Source organism: Cynoglossus semilaevis, chromosome 11 (genome assembly GCF_000523025.1).
Source record: "Cynoglossus semilaevis isolate Cse_v1.0 chromosome 11, Cse_v1.0, whole genome shotgun sequence".
Taxonomy (NCBI): domain Eukaryota; kingdom Metazoa; phylum Chordata; class Actinopteri; order Pleuronectiformes; family Cynoglossidae; genus Cynoglossus; species Cynoglossus semilaevis.
In genome coordinates, this window is record NC_024317.1 from 16,569,710 (window position 1) to 16,585,503 (window position 15,794).

The 15,794-nt window shown below is 40.4% G+C and overlaps 1 protein-coding gene across 1 annotated transcript; it reads right to left on the reverse strand.

Moving 5' to 3' along the window:
- Nucleotides 1-1,528: 1,528 nt before the first annotated feature.
- On the reverse strand, nt 1,529-15,026 carry LOC112487773 (uncharacterized). Its single transcript, XM_025060398.1, has 3 exons — nt 13,009-15,026; nt 8,959-9,042; nt 1,529-2,863 (listed from the first exon to the last, which is right to left on the reverse strand). Exons 1-3 carry the CDS (start codon nt 13,260-13,262, stop codon nt 2,782-2,784), a joined length of 420 nt encoding a protein of 139 aa, XP_024916166.1. The 5' UTR covers nt 13,263-15,026; the 3' UTR covers nt 1,529-2,781.
- Between the last annotated feature and the right edge of the window lie 768 nt (nt 15,027-15,794).

Below are 15,794 nucleotides of genomic sequence, written 5' to 3' on the forward strand. Positions count from 1 at the left end.
GACAGCGGGTGTACACATAAACAGCCTGCAGCTCTACTCCCTTTCATCTTCAGTGTACAGTACATGCAGTGAACACATGAGCAGAACGTGAGACCAGAGATGAAGGTGATAGTGATGAAAAATGTGACAAACAGAACAAAAATGAAGCGCACAACTGTAGAAAGGAAGAACAGCAGCCCTACCGACACACAGCAACAGCAAACGGTCACACTCTGGACGAAGGTAACAGGACAGCTGAGCTCCGACCGACACATTCGCCCAGGCTTTGAGGAGGGCGACGACCAGGGCCCGGTCTGTCACCTCACCATCTGCATCTGTGCTTTTTGAGCCTCTCTCTATCTCCTACTCTGCACATGACTTCCTCTGCCCCTCCCCTCGTCACAAACACTCACATCAGGGTTGTGTCCAGCCTGACGCAGCTTGGCAAGTGCTCAGCTCTTACTGGTGCTGATGCAAGGTCAAGGATTCTGCAGCCCCGTTCGCTGCTGACAGAGACACAAATCCAAGACCTTCTCACAATTTGCTGTTTTCCTCCCTTGGATGTTAAGTGGATTGAAGGAGAATTATACTGTAAACAACCAGCAGCAGTGAAAACACAAGTCAATCAATCAAGTCAAGTTGATGAGGATTAGTTCCTGTTTTTCTCGTGTCCAAAAATTAAACACAAATGATCTTAAAGGATACGATCATAACAAGAGTAAAGTTTCACCAAAGTTAGAGAAAAATGATACTTCGAACACATGTTGCTCCAGCACTCTGAGTTACTCTTTATTATTAACGATTATTTTGAAATTATTACCAACGTCGTAAACCACTGGAGTCCAGTCCAGTCCAGTCCAGTCGGTCTAAAAAAACCCAACTTTGATGATAAGTTAAAATTCAGTTAAATTTGTTTTTTTATTTGCTAAACAGACTTTTTCGGTTACAAAACACTGCAGTTTTACTACAAAAATATCAAGGAGAATCTATAAGAGATGTGAGAAGGTTGATTCACCTGCACACTGAGAACAACAGACCCTATGACTGGACTGAACTGACCTGAACTGAACTGAACTGGACTAGACTGAACTGGACTGAACTGAACTAAACTGAACTGAACTGAACTGGACTGAACTGGACTGAACTGAACTGAACTGAACTGAACTGGACTTGCTGGATACAATGTAAATAAGAATCAGGAGTTTTTAGGTGTATGTAATTAAGAATGTTAACCATGATAATCATGAGAATAATATAAGTGAACTTTCAGGAACATGGCCCTTTAACATAAAATCTGAGTTAGCATAGAACATTTTTAGGTCTGAAATATATAAAAATATAATTACTACGAATTGACGACAGTTGATCAGAGAGTCATGCACTGAGACAGGACTCATAAGCCTGGCTCAAATAACTTTCACCTGGAACTGCAAAACCAGTGTGATTCCTAGAGTGATCTGTGTACAGTAGTTGTACTACAGTAGTATTTAATTATAGAACTACAGTAAGACAACATTTTGATGCTGTGATAATGTGATGAAGCCAGAAGCTCTGATTCAATTCTTCAGGTCTCTTGACACTACGGTAGGAATGCTGTTTTCAGATGGAGATAATAATAATCTCTAGTCCAAGTTCAAGAATTAAAATAATCCAAGAAGTGTCAGACTACACACAAAGACTGCTGATCTGACGGCAGGCAAAACAAAGTCATATTGGCTGATTAAAACCTGAGTTTGAAAACATTATCTGAGTGATCTAAACCCAGCTCACAGATTACCTTCACACCAACAACAAACATCTTTTTCACAATACGTTCTGCCAAAACGCCAACGTTTGACTAGACATTAACAACTTACTGACATCGTTTTGTGTGTGTGTGCAGTTCAAAGGCAGATGCCAACCTGCCAATCATATATCCTCGTGTCCATATTGTCAGTAAACGTCACTGTCATCAATACATCTTTGAGTATCAAATTCCTACTGCGATATAACTTCCATATTCACCTGACGTCACGTTAGCTTTATTTTCTACAGCTTTCCTGAATCAAGCAGAAACCACAGCCAGATGAACAGAAGCAGAAACATCCCGACTGTAAACTGCTGCTGATGAGTCACATTTCACTAAAAAGTTTGTTTTCTATTCACCCAAGAGGAAGTGTGTGAGTGGTCCTGGTCCCTCCATGCTGTAGCCCCTCCAGGCCTGCTGCAATGATGACTGATTGGTTAACACAACTGTTGGCAGTGCCAGGACATCCAAACACAAGAGCAGGGACCAGTAACTGTCGTCTGACCACTGGGCCTATAGGATTACTGCTAATGGGATTTCATACTCGTGGCTCCTCCTGACAGGTGGTGTCCCCTTTTAGCTCAACTCCAGGCTGTACAAACGTCGCTGGGATTTAGAGGCATTACTTAGAACGCGACCGGTTTTAGTATTAATGTCCTTAGACTATAACAGATGCAACAAAAATAGTTGTTGCTTTATTTATTATAGTTATTTAATTTGATTTAAGTCTAATTACTTCAATTCCTGAGATATATGTGGTACATCTCAAATATCAAGTTTAACATATTTTACAAGCTATAACACGTACACTTTTTCCTCAAGCTTCAATGACCAGTTGACAGAGGTGATCCTGAGGCATGTTTTAATAAGGGTGGAGGGGTATCCGATTTTTTTCTTCTTCCTGTATGTTGTCCAAAGTATTTCCTCCAGCCTTCCAACGTCTCTCTTCCTCCACCAATTAGAGGCAGACACGCTGAGTGAGAGAAAAATGCATTCTCCGTCCGCCTGCTAACCACTCAGGGGAGCTCATTAGAGTGGCCTGCAACCCAGACTGGGTGTTGTGCTGACACTGTTTGAGACACCCCGGCTTCTTTGCCACTGAGAAGAAAAAGCGGGAATGAGTTGGCAAGAACAAACTTTCATCTCCATCCTCAGATGCAGGAGCCAGCGTTACCTGGACACTATCATCTCATTAAAGACGGGTCCTTTTAAGGCATCTACTCATCAACTCATTGTTTTGTAAAGGATTGTCTATAAAGAGAGCAGAAAAAGAAATGACTCAGCTGCAGGTAGCAGCTGTGCCATGGATACACTGAGCCAGAAAGAGCATGAGAAGAGAGAGAGAAAGGGAGAAAGTAGGAGGGGGGGGGCACATCTAACATCTATGAAGACTCCATAGCTGGTACTTTACCATGTCAAACTGTCCTTGGTGAACAATAACTGACACACTGACAAACACTGAATAATTGCTCATCCATTTCAACTAAAATAACAATAAAGTGTCTATTTATCTGTAAGACCTTTGTAAATGTTCAGAGCTTTGCAAAAAGATGTTCAGGCTAAACACAGAGTTACTAGTGATGGGAGTATTGATTCCATCACAAGACTATCGATTCAGTATTGACTACACTACACACACAAAAACCAACGTGTCACTTCCCCATCTTTTGTGGTGACTTACTACATACAGCTTTTATTGCTGCAACAGCACCCGGTAATGTCATATTGAACTGATCCATTCATGTCTTGTGACCACTGACCAGAAGAGGGCAGTGGCTCCAAGTCCACTAGACATCCTTATCCCTTAATTTGTTATGACTAATATATTGAAAAATACATATCAAAGTTGTTAAAGGGACAGTATTTGCCATGTGTTTTATTGGATTGAAAAAAAAAATCACACAAGATATTGATATCAGTATTGGTATAAAAAAAAGTAGAATAAAAATTTCTGGCATGGCCCATCACTAGTTGTTAGTATCATTAGCAAGCATCTCATTAAAATGAGCTCCTCTTTTTTATTGTATTATTACTTACTCATTACTGGCAACCATTCAGAGTGACGTAACAAACAGTGCTGATCCATTTAAAGTGATTAGCATGCAGTTCACCGGCTTTTGCAACACAAAAACATTAGGAAAGCCAGAGACACTCTTACCATTCTGGAGTGCAGACTCATGTATACCACACACACACACACACACACACACACGGAGGGCATTAAAAACTAATCAAATGTTTAAAAGCTTTTCATTCAGGCCAGATAACGGCAGATTTGTGTTTGGGGACCAGTAACTAAACAGCATTGATTCTTAGTAATTACCAGTGGTCCACCAGCTGGTCCCCTCAACCACACTGATGTTTTAGCTTTGAATGCTCATGACTTAGTAATTATGGCAGAAATGTTGGCAGCTCAGGTGCTTCTATAGACAGCAACATCAATCACATACATCAGCTGACAACACTGGTTTATCACTGGCTCAACAAGAGATCCAGGTTCAACTTTACATCTACAGTACGAGGGGAAATAAACGCTGCATTTCCAATGAACTACACTTCAAATCTTCACAGTTTGTGGCATAAATATGTTGAGATCAGTTCCTCTTTCTTGGTAATTATAATATATAGATTGAATGGATAAACAGTCGACAAGGACAACAGCTCTATGTCAGGGCTGTCCCACCTCCCAGAATAGATACAATTTGCAATTAAGTCAAGTTGGCTTTAACCAGTGAGATCGCTGCAGACACAGCTCTCTTACACCGGAGAACATTAGCATATAATCAGTCTGTTATTAGAGTGAAAGAAAGAAATCTGGCCAGTGGGGGTCAAGTAGAAATATAGTCTGAAAGAAATCTGGCCAGTGGGGGTCAAGCCTGGTTGGCCTCTGACAGAGAGATTACCCTCAAAGCAAAAAGAAGCCATAAATGTGTGATGAGGTCAGCCTCACATAAAAGCACAAAAGATGGAGCAGGGCTCCAGGTGGTGGCTCCCTCCCCTGGCTGCCCATGTCAAGGTCTACACCTCATTGATTGAGTCATAAGTCAACACAGATGACAGGACCGGGTCAATGATTCAATCCAATATATATATATATATATAAAAACCCTCCACGTGCTCTGTGGGCCTGAACCTACCATGAGGAAAACAGAATTGAACAAACAAACACAAGCTGCAGGTCAAATGACAAACTCTAAAAGAACCTCCGTGTGATGAGGAGCTGTGTGTCTGAGGTTGGACAGACTACAGGGGTCCATCCATCAGCAGAATGAAATGTGATGTGATTAGTGTGTGTTGGTGGGTTTGTGGTTAAGGTTGAAGTGTGTGTGGGGGGGGGGGGTTAGCATGACCTCCTTGTTGACCACAGTAGATAATGATGCTGCTAACTATTTATTAATTTGATTTTCATTCACAGGTGAAATTATTTGAATTTTGGGGGAAGAGACTGTCACTGTGTGTAAAAACCAGCTCGGTAGGAAAAAACGTCTTAAATTCCTACAAAACAAACATGTATATTTTTATCTGTACAAACCACTGTATGAGTTGCTGCCACCTAGTGACAGGAGGCGTGTTATCATTAAAGCACCTCACCCCCGTCAAACTGACCATGTGAGCGGCTGGTCACTGTACTTTCAGATTCACTTTTGAGCCTAATGAAATAGCTTTCCATTCGTAGGCCATAGAATGACAGGAGCCTTGTGTAAAGCTAGCGGGGGAGGAGGGGGTGAACTGATGAATAAAGATGGTCGGGGGGCGCGGGGGGTGATAGCTAATCTCCAGAGATGCTTCTCTCCACATCACAAACACTTATTTTTAATAAGCGTTCTCTTAAGTAAACCAGGACTTTGTGCTCTTCGACCGCTCCCGTGGGTGCTGTCTGTGTCAGAGAGGAGCTACAACAGGAAAATAATGTAATAATAATGAAGTGGGGCCAGTCCCTTCTACTTCAACATGTAGTACTGTGAAATATTGTTACAGAACACCCATCTTAAGCAACAGTGTCACGACAGATGTCAGAGAAATTGCTATAATTTCTGATAATTACTGTTCTATTATTGAATGTGGCCACGTGTGTTCATCTAGTTAGTCTATCACTTCATCACAAATGTCATTTCACTCAACAGTAATATTTCTTTCTGTCTTGGACATGAAGTCATACGTACAGAGATGTTACGATGCATCGTGAATCAGTTAAAAATCTAATCGATATAAATCTGTGACAATTTGTATCTGTTAAAATAAAAAAAATCAAGGCATAAGGAGTAGGCCGCATTACCTCAAAAAGTCAGTGGTCATACCATGAGACTACACACTCTAGTACACTAGGTGGCAGTAGTCGCCTAAAAACATTGGTTCTGACATGATATTAAACCAAGACATCAGGTCTGGACATAGACTAAGTGACGTTCAGGTGTTCAAACAGAACGTGGGAAGAACTTCTTCCACAGACACAACCAGTAAAACAGTCTAATATACTAACAGTTAGCGATGTAAATATGTACCAGACCAGTTTGATAAGAGATGATAAATGGTGAGGTGTACTCCAGTGTTTCTGTTATTTATGATGACAGCTTCAGTTTATGAGGCTGGAGGATAAAAATTGTTTCATGAACAAAGAATTGTGAATCATATAGTTCTGTGAGTTGAGCGCATCGTTACATCCCTCGTCAAACGTATTTAGAGGAAATTATTATGTTTCTCTTAACATTAACATTGTGCAGGAGTCTATTAAAACGACAGCACAGACTCAGTGTAATAAAACTGACTGACGGAGCAGAACATGTGAGTCCTCTCCTGCACTCACTTTAAATGGGACCACACACAATGGAGTGAGAACTATGGTGGAAAGTGTCAGGGGCAAACAATAACAATGGCCCTGGCAGTTCTGGCTTCACTCTCATTTTAGTCGTTTTTAGGCATTTGAATAAAAAAACGAGGACAGGAGTTGTTCACCACCGAAGCCTGGATTAAACAACACATTTCACAAAGACAAAAAGAACCCTATAATTTGCACATGTTGCAGCCACAGGGAATTGTTAAAAAGCATTTACTCAGTCCCGTCTGCAGAATTTATTAAAATATATATTTTTAACTTTAAATAAAGCTCCTTACCTTTTATGACCCCCGTGCAGAGGCTGCAGACAGAGGAACTGCCAATAGTCCGAACAAAAACCTCTTATTTTTAACATTTTGTTTTAAGAAGATTAGATCCTGCATATCCTTCACAGATTGGAGTTTTGTTTTTTTTAATCCAGGTTAGATTGAGGGGTCTTGACCTGCGTCCCCCTGATGCCTCTGTAGACCCTGCACTGTCTGGTGCAGTGGCTTTGAATGACCTGATGTTACCAGTGCAGCTCTGTGGCTTCTGGTCTTTTCTGCTACATCACCTTCTGCTGCAGCCTTCACCTTTTCTCTCTGTTCTTCCATAATCAGTCAATAATGGCACAAGTCTGGTCTCCATAACTACAGCTGCCACACTGACAGGCAGCACACTGAGACCCCTCCTCAGGCCAACAAAGCACACAAAGGCCGGCCTATTAGGTGGTGTCAATTAGGCTTTTTCAAAACTTGCTCCGCCCCTGCCCGCTCACATAGCAGCTAATCAGCAGCAGCAAATAGTGTGCAGTGAAGTGGGGTGAAGCCGGCTCCCAAGAGACTCACAAATGCACATGGTCACGTGTACACACACACACACACACACACACACGCACACACATGAATGTAAAGCCCTGGCTGGTTGCCAGGACAACGCTCCAGAAGGAGACAAGACACTGATGGATGTTCTCTGGCATTTGTGAGTGAATACAATCTTCAAAGATCAACTTGAAATTAAAACACCAACAATATGACCAGTCCAGGACCACAGAACAGCTCGTAGTGTGATGTGAAGTGCAGCTTTATATTAGGTATGTGTGTAAAATGTATTCGAGTCATCGAATCCTTCTTCCTTTTTTCATCTGTTTCCTTCAGCAGTCGTCGCAGCAGATCCTCTGCCTCCTCTCCTCTCACAACAACTACCTTTAATGAGGATAATGATTTACGGCATCCACACATCTTCTCTCCATCTCTGACGTCCTTTGTCCAATATATTCACTATCTCTCCTCAACAGACTGTATCTCCAACATCTCCACCTCTCCGCTCTAACTTTAGCTCCAAACTGCTCCACCTTCTCTGTCCCTCTGATCTGCTCATCTCTAACCCTGTCCATCCTGGTCAGTCCCAGAGAAAATCTCAGCATCTTCAATTCTGCCAACGCCAACTCAGCCTTTTATCTATTAGACGAAGCCACTGTCTGAACCATACATCATAGCAGGTCTCACTACTGTCATATAAAACATTCTTAATATTTTTAATGAATTGCAAACCTTCCATGTTTATTTATTTTGAAAAGCACTAGTTTTGCATTGAATTCAATTTTTTTTTCAAATGGCCAAACTTTAATCAAACACTTGATTCTTTCTAAAATGTAAACAAGTACAAATACTTTTGTCAAGTCCTTTAGTGACCCATGCACTAAATGTAATTCAAGTAATACTGCAGTTGACCTTCAGTGAGACACGTTCTAAGCTCCTCAGTCGACCAGTACAGTTTCCAGGATCCATTTAGATTTTTTTGTCACAGTGCAGTTCATGATAATCGCCCACAGTCGCCTCCTATCAGCAGCTAGACAGAGGCATCATTTTAGCTGTTGCATCACCACCTATTATTCTCTGTTTTAAACAACTACTTGTGGAGAAACAAAAATGACGTGCGTTAAGGTTAATTTTTTTTGAGAGAAAAAGCCTCAGGAAAGAATCTTATCTCCAACTCATGTGTCACAAACAAAACAGTTGAGTTGACAGTTCTCTCAGGGGCCCACTCTATTCTGGAAAAAGTAGTTGGATTTTTTTTTCTTCGGCGTATCTGCTTTGCTACTCTGACTGCAATCATAATAGCTGTTCATTTTTCTGTTCTAGGCGATTTGGAAAATGAAGAGACCACCCGCCTGGGGGAGCACAGCAGGGGGTGAAAACTTTAAAGAGCAAAGACTGAAAACAAAAAAGATTGACGCTGCAGCTGTATGTGCAACGACAAGGAGAGAAATGAGATGCCTTAGCTAAGTAATAAATGTGATAATATTCTAAAGAGCGGGAAACAGGATGAATAAATGATCTGATGAAGGGAAAATGCAACTTCATTTAATGTAATTTACCCAAAGGATGCAGAACTCCATTTTCCACCAGGGAGACTTCTGGGAGGAGGAGCAGTTGGGTCTGAGACTTCTATGGCATATCGTCTGAAACATTAAAAAAATATATGTTGGTCTACATTTGTTAGCATTAAAATCAACACAAATAAAACTCACAGTTTAACACCTCCAAATGTTAAACAGTGCTTTTTCACACAGACACTTGAAATAAACTCACAGCCAACCTGAGCTGCTGGGACAAAATATTTGGTTTAAAAGTTTTAAAAGTAACCTTGCGTTTTAGGTGACATTCTTTGCTCTTTATCTACTGAACACAAGTCACCCAGAGCCGAGGGAGCACAGGGCTGTCTGGTACACAAATGACTGGCCATAAATAAAACACACACATACATCTTGTTGAATCTAATCTCAGCCGAAGACAAATGTCATCATAAAGGGTACTAATGATGACCAGTACACTCTGTCTCCCACGTCCTCCCTCATCACACAACACCCTAACAAACACATTGCTTTGTTATGCTACATGTCCGTCCCCAACAGCTAATTTCTCTTTTTTCCCTTTATTGATTCTTTTCTCTCGTTTCCCTTAGTGTTCCATTTTTTTTCCACGTGTGTTCCCGTTCACCCTGTTTCTGTGTCTACCATCTCTGCAGTTCCTTACACCTGACCTTTTCTATTTCCTGCTCCTTGGATAATTAATTTTCACACTATTGACACGGTGCTACATCGTACAGCTGCACAGTGTGACACTGTAATCCACTACATGTTTTCAGATTTGACCAGTGAAAAAGAAAAACCATCACAACAGTAACAGGACATAAACATACTACATACTATGTACTTTTTGTCATATATTTGTTTGGTGATGTGCTGTGGGTTTTTTCCTGATGATAAATATGTGCTGTAGCTCAAAAAAGGTTTGAAAACACTGCCATATCCCACCCTCCATTGTCAAATACAGACTACAGTAAATAAAGACATCAAATATGAACCAGCAATGACTCTGACAAACCTGGACACATTCATTGACTGTCTGCCATTTTGATAATACAAAAACCCCATTTACCTCTTTACCTTTACCTCAGCATATGAAGGAATTCATTTCAGACAGCCCTCAGGAGTGATTTCATCTACAGTAGAATGAATTATCCTCATTAAAGTGCAAATACATTCAGCTCATTAATCTTGAGGTAGAGCCCTGTATGTAGAAGTTTTCATATTTAGTATGTCACTGTGTAATATCAGTTTCTGAAATGACTTAGCGTAACATCTACAGATGTGTATGTGGTTGGTTTGGTACAGAATATGTAAAAGTACATGCTGAGCAGCCTAGAGCGCTGGTGTACTTCGATATACTGTAGATCCCCTCTTACAAAACGCCATGTCAGCAAGCACGACTCTGTAATTCACTGGTTCTAAACGGTTTTTTTTACCTTGTGACTCAATTTTGACGTCACAAATTTCTGGTGACCCCAGAAATTTTCTTTTCCCCCCAGATTGTCAGACAGTTTGTTATAATGTTACTAAAGCCGGATTTGTGGATGATTTATTTTCCCTTATCGCAGGTATAGTCTTTACAAGGCTGGAAATGAATACTGAACAAACAATCTCTCAGAAAATCTCAGCATGCCCACGTTGTACAGCAAAGTTAAAAACAACAACACACTGTGATCACCCAGAGAGCAGAAAGGTGAAAATAGACGTCTAAGTGGCAGTGACCATAAAGTGGAATGTGAATATAGAATATCAGGATAAAATGAGAATATAGCCAAATTACACTGTGAAAAACATACAGTTGAAGACACAGTAAGTCGCGCTGCATTAACCAGTCTGATGGCTGAGCAGAGAGGAGAGAGAAACATTCAGTCCTGCAGTACAGCTGCAGCAGGCTGAGACTGAAAGAGCTGCTCAGCGCTCCTACAGTGTCATACAGGTGGTGAGGCGGCCAGCCACCACTGTTACTGTTATTGTTACAGTCAAAAATAATTGTACTACACTGTACACCATTAATTATCCCAGCAGAGAGAGTAGGAGTGAGAGAGATACTGTACAGCAGGTAGATGAGTGCATTTTTCAGGTCTTTTCTGAGAATGTGATTGGAATAATATATATATATATATATATATATATACATACATACATATATATATACATACATATATATGTATGTATATATATATAAGTACTAGAAATACTTTTGGTTAAAGGCCGGAATAAGCTATTTCAACCTCCCTTCAGTTGTGTGATTGACACATTGAATGGGTTTTACATTCAAGATGAGGTGCTGCATGCAGGTTCAGTTTGAAAATACACTTTTAGTATGCAGCCGATAGATGTGATAGTACACCTTGGTCTGGTTTCCAACAAAGCATTCACTTTATTTTAAATATGTGAGAAAAATGTGAGAAAAACATTATTTGTGACTTTTTTCTGAGGTGTAAAAACCAATACAGCCTGTATAATGGGCAGTACACTCTGTTTAACACTAATAACTGCTGTAATTATAGCCTCTGCAGATGATGAGAGAGCAAATATGGTAATGATGTTATGGATTTAAAAAAGGGCACAAACGAACAGACAACTTCCTGCTTCAGCTTTCTCCCACATGAGTAGATTTGAACAAGTTTGTGAATTTAGTAGAGGTTGCAGCATAACTGGTGTCACTGCATCTTCAGAATATCATCACATTAACGGGGGACTGCGGTGACGATTATTCATAACGGCAGAGTAAGTGTCCCTATAATGACACAAGCAGTGGCAAGATGGACATGTTGTCAATACAGATTAGTTGAACACGACTTCCTCCCTCTGATAAAACCCTAGAAATGTTATTGTAAGGCACTGCAGGCAGTAGAAAGAAATAAATCAACATTATGTCAATATCATTATTATATAAGCACCCTATTCCGTTCTTGAACACCTGAATAACAGCCTATTTAAAAAAGAAGCCTTCTCAATTCAATCTCAATTCAATCTCAAAAAATGTAAACTTCATAATGCTAATAAACACTTTCCTGAATAGTGTGTGCTCTAAATCGTTTCACGTCTCCTTTAATGTCTATAATCTCCAGACTATTTTTCCTGGTAGTCAGGAGGATACAATAAAGCACACACGTATGGCATATACATACAGTATATACAGTAGTGCTGCATGGGGGGCCAGAGATAAGATCATTCCAAGAGTCTCTGACTGACAGAAGTCCAATAAATATTACTTTTTAATAATAATACTTTATCAATATATAATATTAATTGAACATTGCTCTGAATTCTCCAGTTATGTTGTCTTATCATATTACTCCGTGGGCCCCAGAACAGCTGGCTGCGCCCCTGTGTATATATTAAACACAGGATTCCATCAACATCTGGACCATTGATTAGGAGTCTGCTAAAAGGCCACGTCCACCAATAGTGTCACTTGAATCGCGACTTGTATTAATGGTACTGTGGCCAACGGTATTATTTAATCCGACTGTGGTCCTAATTTACAAAATGTAAATTAAATGAATTTATTAAGAATGTCATTCTGGAAAAGGACTGACTGAGATCTCTGTTGTTGTTTTTTTTTTTTTCATTCTTAGGCTCAATTATGCGAGTCTGTGAGCACTTCTAATTGAACTCTGATTGATGTATAAGATTGATGGAATGTCACATTACATATGCTTCTGCGCTATAGAAATATAATAAATAATATTTTTTTAAAAAACATCTACGCCTCTCTTCCGACAAAGCAAAACTCAACCAAGCAGAGTACAAAAGCGGCTAAATCCGACAATATGTACGGCTAACAAGAAAGTTACGCCCAGTGGATCAGCCTTTCTCACGCTGCTCTGCTTTACTACGAATGAAAGGCATCTAAACACTGGTTCATGTGGTTCTACACTGGTCTCCACTCATTGGACATCTGGGCTCTAGGCTTGATCCATATTACGCAGTGTGTTAATGTGATACCTTGAAAATATCGTATTTTTCCCAAATCAGATAAACCGATGATTGCGCATTGTTCCACCACATCGTGCAGCACCAAACACATCACTTGGGCACATTCCTTACTTTTCCTGTGTGACATTCTCTGTGACGGCCCCCGAGCTACAGTGATGGAGTCGGCAGCTGGTGAGATGCTGCTGGAGCTCATCCTTTAGACACGCGTTTTCCGTGCAAAGACTCGTCACCTGGAGCTGCAGATCTTCGATCCGACCCCTCTGTTTCTCCAGCAGCTCCTGCTGGCTCTGGATGATCCTGTTCAGCTCCTGGAGATACTCGGCAGCGTTGCTGGGGTTCTCTGCCGTGCTCCCCTCCCCTTCCATGAAGGCGATATCCACCAGCTTGGAGACGCAGCACACCTCAATTGCTGTCAACGATCCGTCATTAGCTGCTAAATCTGTCCGCTAACCTTTGATCTAGCATTGCTCCTCAGTGTGGTACTGGTCGCTGCCTTGCTCTGAAGTTCTCCGGACGCACGACGCATCCTCGAGCTCTGCAGCGCACCATCCAAACTAAGCTCCAAGCAGCCGCTCTTCAAACTGGGGTGGTACCTATTTAACCCTTTCGTGCATGGAGTTGTGGACACGTTAACAGCAGCATTCTGGGAGAAGAGTTACGCGCCTGGGTAGAAAAACAGTGTCTGTACACCACAGCAAATACACGTTTTTGTTTTGTTTTAGTTTGTTTGTTTTTTACTTAAGTACTCTAAAGCATGAATTTAAAAATCTTAAGAATTGGATTTTACCTTAAAAAAACATTTTAATATCGGACTCAAAAAGACAACTTAGGAGGTAGTGCTCAGTAGTACTGTAAGAAGTGCAACGACAACAGACGAAGTGAATACAACAAACTCATAATACTTTGGAAAATAAAACATACTGCGTTTGCTTGCACTAGGACGTTGCTTTGACCCTATAATCATGATGTGTTTAGGGCCACCACATTGCCTCGGTCTTGACAGGACGCACTCTGTAATACTGTACATCCTGTGGTAGGTATTAGTGACACTAAAGAATAAAAATAATACTCGTCAGCCTGGTACTTGATATGGCAGTATTTGATGATGCAGTGCAGTGCCTAGCTCTGAAATGTTCTCGGGGTTTTAATAATGTTTTAGAGTTGATGGACTGTACAGAGTTATATCTCATCTTTGAATCTTTCCTCACTTTTTGAAATGCTGTGCTGTCCCTAATAATAGATGAGCTACAGTAAATGGACTTACAGAATAAAACTATGACCATAATAATTTAAATGGCGGCGGTGAGTGCCAATGGAGAAAGTTCGGAAATATTAAGGGTAAAATTGTTGAGTTTTAAGACCACACAAGTAAAACATATGCTTTCATAACAGTACCAACGTTGGACGCTAGGTGAGAACTCAGAATAAAATTACATTTTAACCAAACGCAGACGGTTTTTTTTTTCTCAGAAGACGAATGAGACTCCGTGGACCTGTGCTCACGTCCATGTTTATGGAAAACGAATGAATAAACTCCACTGTCAGTACATCAGAGGGAATACTGGGAGTGTTGCATCTTGGGTGTTCAGAGAAACATGGATGAACCCTCCTCTGTGCCTTTCTGCCGTACCCACTGAATCATTATTTCCAAAACAAACGGCTAATGCTACTTCTGGCTTAATTCACCTGAGAGACGCTTCTTTAGATTATAGTTCCAACTGACGTGGACCAACACTTCACTCCGAGACATAAAGTTCACTTCCCATGTACATTCGTGTCTTTTACCTGTAGGGGATTGTGTTTCCATTTTGAAAACGCCAACTTTCCCTCCATTGCAGCCGCTTACCTCTGCTAATTCAGGGTGCGTGAGATGGTTGTGTGTTTGTGATTTGCTGACTCCGATTGGCTTATCATGAAGCTTACTCTGCTTTAGCCAATCATCATTTATTATGCGGTTGCCTCGTCCCTCCCTCCTCCCGCAACAAAACAGCGCTCCAAATGCCCCCAATCAAATCTTTAGTAAAACTGACTAAACCTCTTACTTTAGCTGATTTTTGGACTTTCAAGAAGAGACCGAGACCATACTATCTATGCTAATGATTTTGTTCAACAACAACAACAACAAAACCTCTTTGTAAAGTCGCCTGTGGTTTAACGTACTCTCGACAAAACAGGAGTATTGAAGTGGACAGTGGATTGCTGGATCCAATAAGATAAGACTATTCATCCCACACGGGGGAAATTCGGTAGTTAGTATATTATCCGAATATTATCAATCGTGTATATATTTGAATGCAATGTTAGAACTACAACCTAGATTTTTTTTAAAGACTTCTATTTTAGAGAAATTAGGTCTCATCTAATAATTTTTCAATATTTTATATTAGTCTTAAATCCATCATGTGGCTTGGAACTGAATGGTTCTCTATTTATTTGTGGAACTAAACTGTTCAACAAAATGAAATAGAAAGCCAAAAAATAAAATATCCTATCCTAAGTAGCTGGTCTGAAATTAACTTCCTCAATAATGTAAAACATTTGAGTCGAGCCTCATGGTACAGCTTTCTTCGTGTTGAATTTTAATTCAAATTTTTATTTACACAGTAAAATATTTATGTACAAATCTTTTTGAACAAGAAGAAAAACATCAGGGAAGAACAAACAAATAGTGTTGACAGATCCTTAAAAAAGCTTGGTAGACTCTCAAAATGTGTGTAAAACAGGTTGTTCTCAAGTTAAAACAACCAAATCCCAGCAAACAACCCAAGAAATGGATTCAATTCCGTATGTTTGAATAGTATACTGGAACAGACACTGCACAAATGTTTCCCTGGTTCGACTTAAAAGAAACAGACACAGGTTTGCCAAGACTTTGTTCAATTGTTGATATACCCCAG